Source organism: Rhinolophus hipposideros (genome assembly GCF_964194185.1).
Source record: "Rhinolophus hipposideros genome assembly, chromosome: 5".
Lineage (NCBI taxonomy): Eukaryota > Metazoa > Chordata > Mammalia > Chiroptera > Rhinolophidae > Rhinolophus > Rhinolophus hipposideros.
The window spans coordinates 28,910,720-28,924,090 of record NC_138051.1 but is presented as its reverse complement, the minus strand read 5'-3'; the positions used below and the strand labels follow the sequence as shown (position 1 = coordinate 28,924,090).

The window sequence follows — 13,371 nt, the reverse complement described above, 5'->3', positions numbered from 1 at the left end:
AGGGAAGAAATGCTCAGATACTTTCAAGCATAAGATTGTTTTTAGTCTTCCTACCAAGCTAATAGGAACTGTCCCACAAACACTATATAAAATGAAGTCACTCAAAGCTTAGGAACATAACCCTTTTATTGTCCAGCACCTGTAGTTTCATGTCTCTGTAAAGGAGACAGGAAGTTTGGAGCATTGTTGGCCCTTTTAAAGGAAAGGAGTAGGTAGGCATACCCACAGGTGAGTGACTCTTAACACATGGGAATGTGCTACTAGAACCACCAAGCCCGCACCTGACAAGCTCCCACCACAGTCTGCTTTATCATCGCTTTGAAAATATCTGGAACAATACCTAGCAAAACAAATAAATTACTGTCCATCTCTCAAAAAGCAAGTTCCAAGGTTGTTGAAGCTGCCTAGATGAGGCTTCCAGACAGGTGCCTCCAAAGAAGTGAGCTTTCCTTTTCAATTTCCTTGGCTACAGCCAGTAAGAGACAAGAGGCCCCTCCTTTCACATCTCAGGATTCCAGGTGTTACTTAGACTTGGGATCTTGTTGCTTGGGCATCTCTCCATCTTCCAAATCCATCTCTGCAGCAACTGACATACATAGGAGCTGGAGGTACTGGGTGGTAGATGCTACAAAGAGAAGTTTGAGTCAAAACTGAGAAGAGATGAACTGGGCTGAGTTCAAATGCACTGAGTGGGATTGGGCCTGAGGTGACGATTTGGTGAAGCCTTAGGGTTAACAATTAGAAGAGGCTATGACAGAGGTGACATGCAAGAGGATGTGCAGAAAAGGCAAACAACCAAAAATCCATGTTGTACATTATTAGCTGAGCCAACTGAGGAACCAAGGCTTACCCACAATCCTTCGGAGGCAAAGAGGTCGTTTTTGTTTTGGCACTCTGATGATGAGGAAGTAAAAGGGCAATCCTGAGAGGGCAATGGCAATGCCGATGAGGGAGTTGATGGTATCACTATAAAGTGGAACAGCCACCAGGAAGATGGTGCAGAGGCAGAACACAATGGGGAAGAAAAGGCTGAGCTAAGGGCACAGAAGAAACAACTGCAAGTTAGCTCAGGATTGACAGCCAAAATAACCCCACTTCCTGTGAAGATCAGAGCACTGAGCCACCTTTCCATCCCCTTCATCTCAGCACACTACCACCAGCAAGTCCTAGACAAAGGTTTCTGAATAAACTGTCCTGTAAAAACCCAGAACAGGTAAGATGGAGGTGTTACCTTGAGGGAACGAGGCCGGTCAGGCTGCTTCCAGCGCAGATAAAGTTGACCCACAATTGAGAGCCCCACAAAGAACCAGTAGCTGAAGCTATAGTAGTTAATGAGCTGGAAGATGTCCTCCACGCACAGATAGATCAGCGCCATGATACCCTGTAAGCACAAGCCTGTCAGCACCTCATGGCCTTTGTAACTCAAGGCACTTTCACTCCCCTTTACCTCCCACAAATCCATCCCTTTGTCAAGTCCTCAGTCTCCCCACCTGACCTTTTCTGTTCCCACTCTGCAGCACCCGATTTCAATACCTTATTTTCTATTAACTCAGTAGCCTCTCAATTGGTTTTTCAGCCAATTCTTCAAGCCTTTGCACCATTAACCCCCTATAAAGCACAACTCAAAAATCTTTTGCTTAAGAGCTTACCCTTAATGGCTCCAACCTACATTTCCAGCTTCTCTCCTACTACCCAACTCCACACTGCTTTACCTCGAAACTGTCGGATGCTATTTCTCTTCACCTAAAGCCCGTGTCTACCTTAAGAGTCTGTTTCAAATGCACTTAGTCAAAGACGTCTTTCCTGATTCACCCTCTGCCCCCATGGAAGTGCATTTCTTCCCTTAAACACTACATCACTCATGGCTGTCATTAGAATCCAATGTGCTTTATGCCTTATCCTAGACCAAAGAAGGTTACCATTCCTTAGAGAAGACAAATTCTGTTAGGAACCACCACAGCAGTCGGCACAGTGCCTTGCCATGGTGGGTGCTCCATGAATAGTTTTCTGTTGCAGTCTCCTTTAGAGCTTTCAGGACGCTAGAACAATTGCATCTACTGTTACTAAAGGTTCCCCCACAATCACTTTTAGCCTCAACCTTGGGATCACTTACATTGAAGAGCAGAGCAGGCACTGGTGTGAACCGTTCAACATGAATCATGCAGATGGCATCAGGGAGATGGCCTTCTCTTGAGCCCACAAAGAAAAGCCTATTTTGGGTAAGATAGGAGAGGCTAAGAAATTTATGGGACATTGGATATGGCCTGGTTCACATGCCACAAGCCCTCCCTCTCTGCCATCCCCTCTAAGAAAGTGAATAATACGGAATGGAATTCATTATTGAAATTAGTAAGAACGAGAGGCTGCAGGTGGAAATGAGCAAAGAGGCTGTGAATATTTGGGGAGCACAGTCAAGTCTGGGTCCTGTACGTCCTGCCTCTTGCGCCATAGTTCATAATCCCCTCCAGTAAAAGATGCCATTCATACCTAGAAGCAGCCACAATGGAGGCATTGAGGCCACCAAAGCAGGATAATGCAACTGCCAGTGGAATTGTCCAGTTGAATATTCCAAAAATCTGGTCTGCAAACGTCTAAGGAAAAGAGTCATTAGGGATGAATGGCATGGACAGGCATGCCCCCGCATTCCCACTACTAGGAAGCCAACCTTTCTCCTACAACAAGGCTAATGACCTTGCAAGCCCAGTATCCCTTCAAGGACTACCCCTTTCTTGGGACTTTCAAGAATTTCAAAATACCCAGAAGCCCACAAACACCATCAGCCCTCTGCTAGTAAAAATCCTTTACCACAGCCACAGCATCACTCTCCAGGATGTCCTTCATGTCTAGCACGGTGTAATAGGCCACATTGGTCAAGATGTAGATGATGGTGACAATGGGCATGGAAATGGCAATGGAGAGGGGCAGGTTCCTACAGCCGAGTAGAATAATGGATACGTTAGTCCCACAGTAACATCCCCATCTCACCTTTAATCCTTAGACTGTCACATTTGTGGCAGTCCCCAGTGACTGCCATTGCTGCCTACGAGAGGGGCTTAAGCTTTGAACTCTTAAGAACTAAAGATCATCAAGGGAGGGGGCCGGCCCGGTGGCTCAGGCGGTTGGAGCTCCATGCTCCTAACTCCGAAGGCACAACTGGCTATTCATATGCAAAAAAATGATGTTGGACCGTTTCCCGTTTCCTTACACTAGACATTAACTTAAAATGGATTGTGGACCTAAATGTAAGAATAAAAATTAAAAAAAAAAAAAAAGATCATCAAGGGAAAGGCGTATCACATTTGGAGAAGGGGGTATGCAAGAAAAAAGGATTAACAAAGAACTATGTCACAGCATAATACCACAGGAAGATGGGGGGGGGTTGTTTTTTTTTTTTATCCAAAGATTCTTTCTCTAAAATTGTAAACATTGGAAACAATAAGTGTAAACATTGGAAAATTTAAGGTTGAGAAATAGAAGAAGAAATTATGGAGGCAAATTGTGCAACCTAACATCTCCAGAGAATAAGATAGTCCCTTAGTAAGAACAATATGCGTATCTGAAAAGTAACCTGGGAAAAATGTCCACCCCACTCCCTTACTCAGTTTGAGAACCTTGGGTACCATCCTAACTGGTAGCTAAGAGAAAGATGCAAAGACCTCTCAAGGTCCCTCTGGCCAATAAAGCCATGCTCTAACAAACATTCTTTACAGTGAGATGGTGAGGGGAGGAGCGGGGTGGAACGGAGGGGGACAAATACTCTCGAGTCACTCAGCTTCAGTCCGGTAGTTGGAAGCACCATCCAGGCCTGGATCCTACTTCTGTTACCTGCTCCCAGGGTTGCCACACTGGGTGTCTACCAAGAGTATTCTTGTTTCTCAAAGCCAAAAGGAGTTTATTATTATTCTTTTGGCCAAAAATGTATAAAAACCACTTCCTGGCAAATCTTAGTTCCCAGAATCATTGAATCTTTAGAGACAGGAAAGGCTCTAGAGACCATACAATTCAACCCCCTCTATTTACAGATAAGGAAGCAGACAGATATCAGGACTCCAAGGTCATCCAACAAATGAGTGGAAAGATGGGCTCCAGACCTTTTCATTCCCTTCCAGTGCTCTTTTCACTGCATGACTACAGGGGGATTTAGAAAAACACTGGTGAGATGATATCACTGAATGACTGAAATAATACCACTATGTCAGTGTGAATGAGAAAGGATCAGAAGTGAAACAAGTTTTCAGGGAGTCTATAACCTTAAGTACTCTCAGGGGATAAAGGTGGGTGATAGACCTATCAAGAAAAATCTATTTTAAAAAAGGGGGGGCGGCCAGTTAGCTCAGTTTGTTAGAGCACAGTGCTCATAATACTCATAACACCAAGGTCGCTGGTTCGATCCCCACATGGGCCAGTGAGCTGTGCCCTCCACAACTAGATTGAAAACAACGACTTGACTTGGAGCTGATGGGCCCTGGAAAAACACACTGTTCCCCAATAAAAATTGGAAAAAAGAAAAGAAAAAAAGTAATTAAAAAAAATATTTTTAAAAAAATACACAAGCAGAAGTTACAACCTGCCTTAACGGATGCAGGAATGAATGAACAAATGTGGAAAGGCCTTTAAAAAAACCATTTTTTAACATACGTAAGAAAGTTCATAATATCTCAGCTCTGTCACTATGATCACGGACAAGTTACTTTTCTGAGCCTCAGGCCTCGCATCTGTTATTATCAAATGAGGCTGACAAAAATCTATCTCTGCAGTTGTGGTATGCTGTCTGGCACACAGAAGCAGCTCAGTAAATGATGGCTATCATTGCCGTGAAAAGTTGACGGTGAGGTACCTACCTCTCAGGATTCTTGATTTCTTCGGTGACATAGTTGAGGGTGTCCCAGCCCGAGTAGGAGAACAGAGCTGAGTACAGTGCCAGGGCAATGTCGCCCATTGCAAATGATGAACCCTCAAAGGAATTCTCAAAGTGATTCGAGGCTCCTGGAACCAGAGAACGTGGAAAGGCAGAAGAATTAGTGACCTAACCCCCAACCTCAAGGTGATCCATGAAGGAGTGGAAGAATATGAAAATAACAGCAGGTGAATGGCTTTCAGGTTAAGAGACCTGAGAGAAAAATAATACTGGTTGGTGACTGACTCTCCCACCCAGAGGGCTTTAGACTCCCAAGCAATTTTGGCAGCAAGTGTACCAGTGAAGGAACAGGGCACCGAAGACAGGCATCTACAGTGATGGGCCAGAATGCAGGGTACATGCAAAATGGGGATCTTGACAGGAAGGACCTGGATGGCTTTCTAGGAGTAGAAGGGCTGGAGAACAGGAGTGATGTAGTCCTGCCCTGCTAGCTGCCCGGTTCCACCCCCTTTGTGACACCAGACAGAGCTGATACGGGTGGGGGAAGGGCAGGACTCAATAAACCCAGGTCAACAGTAGTTGTAGGGTAGGTGTTCAGACTGGAAACTGGACAGTACTGGGTATAAGGAGTTCATTTCTACCCTTGCCCACTCCCAAGGGGAGGACAACTGTAGACACAGCACTGGGCTTGCCAATCTGCAAAAGCCATCTCCCGGGGCATGGCTGTCAGCCCTTTTGCCAAAATCAGCCTCCTCTGGGACGCAGCATGCATAGAAGTATAAGGACAGGATTTGGGGCCAGTTTGCCTGAGTACAGATTTCAGCTCCACTACTTACTAGCTAGGGACTCGGGCAAGGTACTTAATTCTACAGCCTCTATAAAATAGAGATAATAATAGTACCTACCAAATGAGATAATACACAAAGGGCAGTTAGAGGAGTGTGGCTTATAGAAAATGCGTAACAAATGTCAGTGGCTATTATGATTTCTTACCCTGGCCAAGCCTAACAATGCCTGCGATGATGACAGCGATCAGAGCCACTACTTTAGCATAGGTGGAACCATCTTGGACAATTGTTCCCCACTTGACATAGGCACAGTTAATGAAGGTTAAGAAACCTAAAAGAAAAATAACAGAGATTGGTGACTGATTCTACCATCCAGAGGGCCTTAGACTCCCAATAAAGTTTTCCCATACCAGTCGCCAAAGTAGGCCTTTGGCCAAAGACAGAAGTGTTGGGCTCAGACCTGCTCTGCCTTGGATACCTCTGCCCAGAATGTCCTCACCATTGTCATGCAAAGGCACTTGCTAAGCACCTGTGTACATCGCACCACCCACAGACACATACACACCCCCTCAGTGGGACGACACAAACAGGAGACTCTAAACCATGGCTGGATGTGCTTACATACAAAAGCGCTCACGGCAGTCGCAGGCAACTGGTAGCTGGAGGGGATTAGTGATGTGTTCAGAGCTGTTGGCTCTGAAAAGTCACGGTTGCTCCCTCCTCTCCGCCCTCCTACCCTGTGATATGGGCTCCAGGGCCCAGAGCTCTGATGCTGTGGTGTTACTGTTAACCTCGATGAGTCCTGTCATGATTTGTCAATGTCTGGGCTAGCAGGTCAGGACGTGTGGCCAAGGACTAGGATGGAGGCCAGACTTCTGCTCCTGCCTGCCAGCACAGCTGCTTGTTTTTGTGCTTGGAAAGATTCTTGGAACCGAGGTTCCCATAGAATGGAGACAGGGCATTTTTCCTGACTGGACAATGCAAACGTAAGAGCTACAAACATGCCCTAAGTCCTTCTACCCTGAGGAAGAGGCAATCCCTTTACCTGGATGAACTCTGGTAAAGTTCATGGATCACCCATAGAGCCAGCATTCTTATCCTGTGGCTTCCACAAGGCCTGAAATTCTTTGTAAGGTGCTATGTAGATATGGCCAAAGTATATGCATTTTTCTAAGTAAAGGGTCCATAGCTTTTGTCAGAATCTCAGAGAAATCCATTACCCCAAAAAAGTTACAGTCTACTTCAGAAGCAGAAATCCAAGAAGGGAAGCCCACACATGCTGCGAGGTTAACCAATAGTCTCAGGATGTGGTAAGGAAGAAAGTCAAAAGAAACAATTCTGAAACTCAGCAGAATGTTCTTCCAACCTCTTAATGTCCACCAACCTTCCCCACTGTGGCAGAATGAATTGCTTCACTGCTCCCTCCTTCCCAGCTCAGCAACTGGAGCACAGGAAGAATGGCCTTCTCCCGAGGGCTGCAAGGGCAAGGTCAGAGTCAGCCTGCCTTATCAGTGGAGAAAGTGAGGCCCAGTGCTGGGCTTGCCTGCTTCAGGCCACCAACAGTCAGGAAGACCTCCTTGTCTCAGTTCTGGCAGTGGCATGTCCCTCAGTGTCCCTAGTCCTCCGGTTTTGTTGTGCCCTGACCGCATCACACTCTGATCAGAGGCTACTTCGTCCTGAGAAGCAGGAAAGACCAGCCTCTCCGCATAGCTGTTCTTTCTTCTGTCTCTACTCCCCCCTCCCTAACATCCCTCCCATTCTACTCACTGCCCAAATTCCTTACTGTTTTTCCCAGAAAAGGAACATTCCCGTCCCATACAAACACTTTTCTGCCTAATAAACAGGACAATAAACAACCAAATCATATCACAGGGCTGGGCAAAAATGCACGCATCACTCCAGGCCACCCCAGTGCTAAGTTAATAATTAAAGACACAAGCGTATATTCTGCACAAGCACGCTACAAAATGACCAAAGTGCCTGTGTCTCACCCTCCACAAATCTTTCGGATCTGTTGATCCCCCTCAGCCAGTCACCCACCCCTTACTCCCCATTGGACTTCTGCCTCCAGCCATTCACCAGCCCTTATGTCCCTTCTCTCCCTACTGTAACCCTTACCCCTAACCGCTGGGGCTCTGCTGCTGGCTCACAAATAGAACTGGAGCCAGAGACAACTGATGCTGCCATAGTCCTCCTAATTAAAATTCACAGTTAGCCCTCAGGGTAACCACGGGTCACAGTGCCAAACTGGGGTAGGCTAAGGGACTAGTTGTGGTTCAGTCAGTCTACAGCCATGGACCACAAGGTTCTGTGCTCAGCTCTGTCCAGGAATGTGGGCCAGGGAAAGCCAACTCATCACCCTTTATCATAACAAATTCTGAAATGAAAATACATGGATTGTTTATATTTTAATCCCTATTGCTTCTCTACTCCCATATCCATCCATTTATATCCCTTTTCTCACCCACCAGTTTTCCCGCTCCCCCACTCCTGAACCTTATTTCTCAGCCCCTGGCCCACCATCTTTCTCTCATCTGCTCTCTGTATTGAGCACAGGGGGCGTGGTTTGAATGAAGAATGGAATCCTATAGAAAGAAACAGGAAGCAGAGGAACTGCCTAAAGAGACTGGCCCTCACCTTCCCCAAAACCCAGCTTCCTCCAGGGCCTCTTGGCCATGGAACAGGAAATGAGTATGGCAGGCAGCAGTGCTGACTGGGCTCTTTGTCCCCACCCCCAGCGGATACAGCTGACCAGAGGCTCCAGAGCTCAGCCAAGTGCACTGTTCTTGAAGCAGAGCCCAACCTCCTGCTTCGGAGGCAGGGAAGGGGTGGGGACCATGGGGTTAGAAAACAGAGGTTACTAACTGCAAGTTAACTTCAAGGACAGAGATGCCCTACCTTCCTACCTCAAGGTGCAATTCAGTCTCCACCCAACACTGGCCCAAGTCCACAGGAAGGTGGCCTGAAATTACCTTGGACCCTTGACGCAGGTGCAGCTCCATTCCTACACTGGGGAAAGGAAAAGCTGCAAGGAAGTCACTCCTATAATCATCTAAAGAGATGCTTCTGAATGGATCATCAAACCCAGCCTACATGGGCTCCTGGAGTAGGAGGCTAGTTCTAGCACTAAGGCCCGGTGTCAGCTCTGGAACTAAAACCCAGGGAAGCACCATCTGGATCATCCAGGTTGATCCAGAACAGAACAAAGCTTGCAGGCCTACTCAGGATCAGATGCCCAGATTTAGTTTAGATGCCCAAACTAAAATGTCCCTGAAAAAGAACAGTAAACCTATAAACCTTACAGCACCATTAGTTTCAAAAGCAGTTGCAGTTTAAAAGGTTAAAAATAATTGCAAAAACTGCAATTACTTTTGCATCAACCTAATATGTATAATGTAACACACAAAATTTAGGCCAGTATTGAATCCATTTTCTGTTTCAAATGCCCAGGGACTATAAAACCTCAATACTTGAGTAGACAACTCATACCATTTTTAAAGAGATCAATGGCTCTTCTTTCCACTAAGCCAAAAACATCTTCCTCACAACTTCTACCCAGTAGTAGTCCTAGAGCTACACAGAATCAAACTAAAGCCTCTTCCATATAAGAACCCTTCTTATCATTAAAGATGTATGTCCTGTCCCCCTGAGTCTTCCCTCTTCCGGGCTAAAAATCCATTTTCTTCAATCTCTTGTGTGACAAATATGGCTTCCAGACTACTCCCTATCCCAGTTCTCTCCTCTGCATTTACAGTACTTCACTTTGTTAGTGTCTCCCTGGAAACATGATACACACAGGAAACGCCAGATGTGTTGCAGACTATGGCATCGCAGTTTGAACTCACTGGCAACTACAATGCCTTTTTTTCCCACCTCAAACTGATTTCCCTCTCCCTCTTTTTGGGCCTATACAAATGATTTTTTTTAAATCCCAAATATGGAACTTTACATTGATTCCCAGTAACTTTGTGAATTTTTAGGCATCATTCCCACCTATAAAAATGGATTTCCCCCTTTAATTTTATCAGGTCAAATACCTTTGAACTAACTTCATTGGAAGTCACTGAAAAACATGTTGACTGGGATAGGCAGAGCCCTGTGATCTATTACTATAGACCTTCCTCTATGCTGTCATTATTCTGGGACATCAATGAAGAATCCACCAAACTATTCTCTTATCTAGTCCACTTTTCCACCTGGTCAACAAGAATATCATGAGCTTGCCAAGAACCTCGCTGAAATCTGTATATATGTGTCTCTGCTCTGGCAATCTAATGAGGCTATCAAATGACTCAAATAAAATTAGTACATATTTATACTAGAATGTTCATAACTATCCCTTTGTAATAGTTGAGAATTAGAAACAACTCAAATGGCAGTCAACAATAGAGTAGCTACATCAATACAATGGAATACTAAACAGCAGTGAGAATGAACCATCTACAACTACAGACAAAAATATGAATGAACTCCACAAACATATTAAGTGAGCCAGACAGACACAAAAGAGTACATACCCTTTATATCCACGTACAAAAAAAAAAAAAAAAAAACCCAGGCAAAACTAATCTAGAGGTCAGAATAGTGATTTTCCTCCACGGGTGCTTGGGTGCTTGGGAAGCAGGAGAGGAGTGGCTGGGAGGAATACAGGAGGGGTTCAGGGGGCTGGTTTCTTGACGTAGATGCTGGTTACATATGTGTGTTCAATTTGTGAAAATTCATTAAGCTGTACACTGATGCCCTGTGCACTGTTTCTTTTGTATATTACACTTGAATAAAAAATTAAAATTGAACAAAAAATTAGGTTAGCTTAGCATAGCTTGTTTTCAGTGAACCCATACAGGTTTCTAGAGATTCTCCTTTCTTCTCATACTTTGCTAAACAGGTTTAACAGAGGAGCCTAGAATTTGGGCAGGAAATCAACTTCAAATGATCGATGCAAAATTCTCAGAATCCACCTGTTTTCTTTTTTGGAAAGAAAGTTATCACAGGTTATCACCTGTGGTAGGCAACCTGTGGTAGCAGAACAATGGCCCAGGAGATAGAAGAATCAGTGTCACAGAGATGTAAGAAAGACTTGACTAGATACTGCTGGCTTTGAAGATGAAAGGGGGCCATGAGCTAAGGCATGTGGGAAGCCTCTAGAAGCTACAAAGGCAAGAAAACAGATTCTCTCCTAGAGCCTCCAGAAAGGAATATGGCACTGCTGACACCTTGATTTTGGCCCATTGAGACCCATTTTAGACTTCTGAACTACAGAACAGTGAGATAATAAATTTATGCTGTTTTAAGCCACTAAATTGGTGGCAATTTGTTACAGCAGCAATAGGAAACTAATACATCACTCAACAGCTTCCTTTTCACACCCTTCCTATTCTCCACAATCCTGGAGATGCCTGGTGGTGGTGATTCTATCATCTCAACTAATTATAAATTCTTTCCATTTGTTTGCAAGTAGATAATTAAAAACATTTAAAGCAATAACATGCTTTATTACTATCTCCTTAACTCTCTTAGTCTTGTTTTTGTGTTGGCCTAGATCTGTTGGCCTGTTGGGGGTTTTTTTTGTTTTGTTTTGTTTTGTTTTTGTTTTTTTAAGATTTTATTGGGGAAGGGGAACAGGACTTTATGGGGAACAGTGTGTACTCCCAGGATTTTTTTTCCAAGTCAAGTTGTTGTCCTTTCAATCTTAGTTGTGGAGGGTGCAGTTCAGCTCCAGGTCCAGTTGTCATTGTTAGTTGCAGGGGGCACAGCCCACCATCCCTTGTGGGACTCGAGGAATCAAACTGGCAACCTTGTGGTTGAGAACCTTTGCTCCAACCAACTGAGCCATCCGGAGGCAGCTCAGCTCAAGGCGCCGTGTTCAATCTTAGTTGCAGGGAGTGGAGCCCACCATCCCTTGCTAGGAGTTGAACCGACAACATTGTGGCTGAGAGCCTACTGGCCCATGTGGGAATCAAACCGGCAGCCTTCAGAGTTAGGAACCGCCTGAGCCACCGGGCCGGCCCTGGTTTTCTTATTGAACCCTTTCTAGGTTAGCAATCCTCTGCTAGGTACAGATAGAAGAAAAATGGAACTGTGGCCTTCTCACCACCATCTATTATCATAGAACTAACTGCGATGCCCTTGTTGTGCTCACTCTGAACATTCTTCTCAGAGCTTTTTATTGTCCTCGACCACTTCGATCTTAGTTTATGCTGGGCATCAACTTTCAGGACAATCTTCTTCCAGTTCTGGGCCACGCCTGTATTTAGTCTTGGTAACGTCACCTCTCACGTAACCAATCTCTTGTGTATCTTGTTTCTAAAAATCTAAGCTCATCAAAAAGCGATGTGGTTAGCTATATTTTAATAAAAATCTTTTAAATAAAGAAGAATATTAAAATAATGACACCATATTGCCAAAGTGGGAGGGGGGGAAGCAATGTGTTCAATCATATTGGTTTCTTCAGATGATTCTTTTCTCCCTAAATAAGATAATTTTCAACTATTTTATCAGAATTTCATTTTGAAGAAGCTCTTGGTCTTTTTTTTTTTTAATCCCTGGCTATGAGATTATAATTCTTTGCCCTGAACTTTTCTACAATTTTTTTGCCTAACATTTAGAATGTATTTCAGAGGAAACCCACCATTTCTTTTTCTGGGGGGGCATAGTCATTTCCTCACAAGGATTCCACATTTCCCTGGTTATGTTAAATAATAATGAATCCTTATCCTTTTGAGATTCATAATGAAGCCTTTAGGGATTAAATGGTATGATGTCTTGGATTTGCTTTAAATAATCTAGTGGTGGAATAGTTGGATGGATTAAACAGTGTTGATAATCATGCATGAACCCTGGAGTTCATCATATTATTCATCATATTATTCACTCTACTTTTGGATATGTTTGAAATTTTCCATAATAAACCATTTTTTAATAATGTATGGAGGTACTGAATCTAACGGAATGCAATTGACTTTAGCAAAAGATGCTCAGGGAGTGGAGACTTCCATCACTACTATATTTTCCCTTTTGTACACATTTTATAATTTTTACTAGGAAAGCAGAATAGTCTCCCTATGATCTGATGGTGTGCAGTCTACGCCCACAGGTACAAACTTCCTATTTCTTTTTGCTTTCATCCTCTTGTTCTCTCCACCATGCTACTTCCCTTCGGATGGGGATTTATTTCCATGTACTATGACTATAGGAGACTTTCGGGAAAATTCCCTGAATGGATCCTGGGAGCCTCTGACCACGCCATATAATAATTCTTCTTCCCAAGGTAAACAGATAGGACTAACAGAGGCTGATGTCCTCGTGCCCTTTCTAAGACATGGGCCACATATCTGTAATTTCTGCTGAGCTGTAAGAAGAAACCCACTTGCAGGCACAGCAGCAAGCAGTACTGAATGGTACTGTTCGTTACAGTGGTGGGGTGGGGCACTAAAATCCTTTAAGGGGGCTCTGTATCCTGGTGTACTGAAATTTCCCTCTCACCGCGGTCAAAAGAATCAAAATGTGACCTTACCCAGAGGCGGCAGCACCCCTTATGAAAGCAGGTCCTCCTACAAATACATCTCTCTGTGATATACTACAACAATCTCAGCTCTTCTGGCAAATCCATCACTTTTGAACAAAGTATACTTTCACATCATATTCTAATCAATTATGAAATTGTTTCCTCCTTGCAGTAAAAGTAAAAAACAAGCATGTTTATTAGCCTTAAATGTTTCTAGATAT

At 44.1% G+C, this 13,371-nt stretch overlaps 1 protein-coding gene across 5 annotated transcripts in view; it reads right to left on the bottom strand.

Annotated features, from left to right (window-relative positions):
• Positions 1-109: 109 nt before the first annotated feature.
• SLC7A7 (solute carrier family 7 member 7) overlaps positions 110-13,371 on the bottom strand; it is a 64,110-nt gene continuing 50,848 nt past the window's right edge. For all 5 annotated transcript variants that reach the window (XM_081050227.1, XM_081050231.1, XM_081050228.1 and 2 more), the window contains 8 exons: positions 5,852-5,977; positions 4,842-4,986; positions 2,806-2,929; positions 2,488-2,591; positions 2,114-2,210; positions 1,232-1,381; positions 851-1,034; positions 110-625 (listed from right to left, as the gene is read on the bottom strand). In XM_081050227.1, coding sequence (XP_080906353.1) covers positions 522-625; positions 851-1,034; positions 1,232-1,381; positions 2,114-2,210; positions 2,488-2,591; positions 2,806-2,929; positions 4,842-4,986; positions 5,852-5,977 — 1,034 coding nt within the window. In that variant the 3' untranslated portion in view covers positions 110-521. The remainder of the gene's footprint in view (positions 626-850; positions 1,035-1,231; positions 1,382-2,113; positions 2,211-2,487; positions 2,592-2,805; positions 2,930-4,841; positions 4,987-5,851; positions 5,978-13,371) is intronic.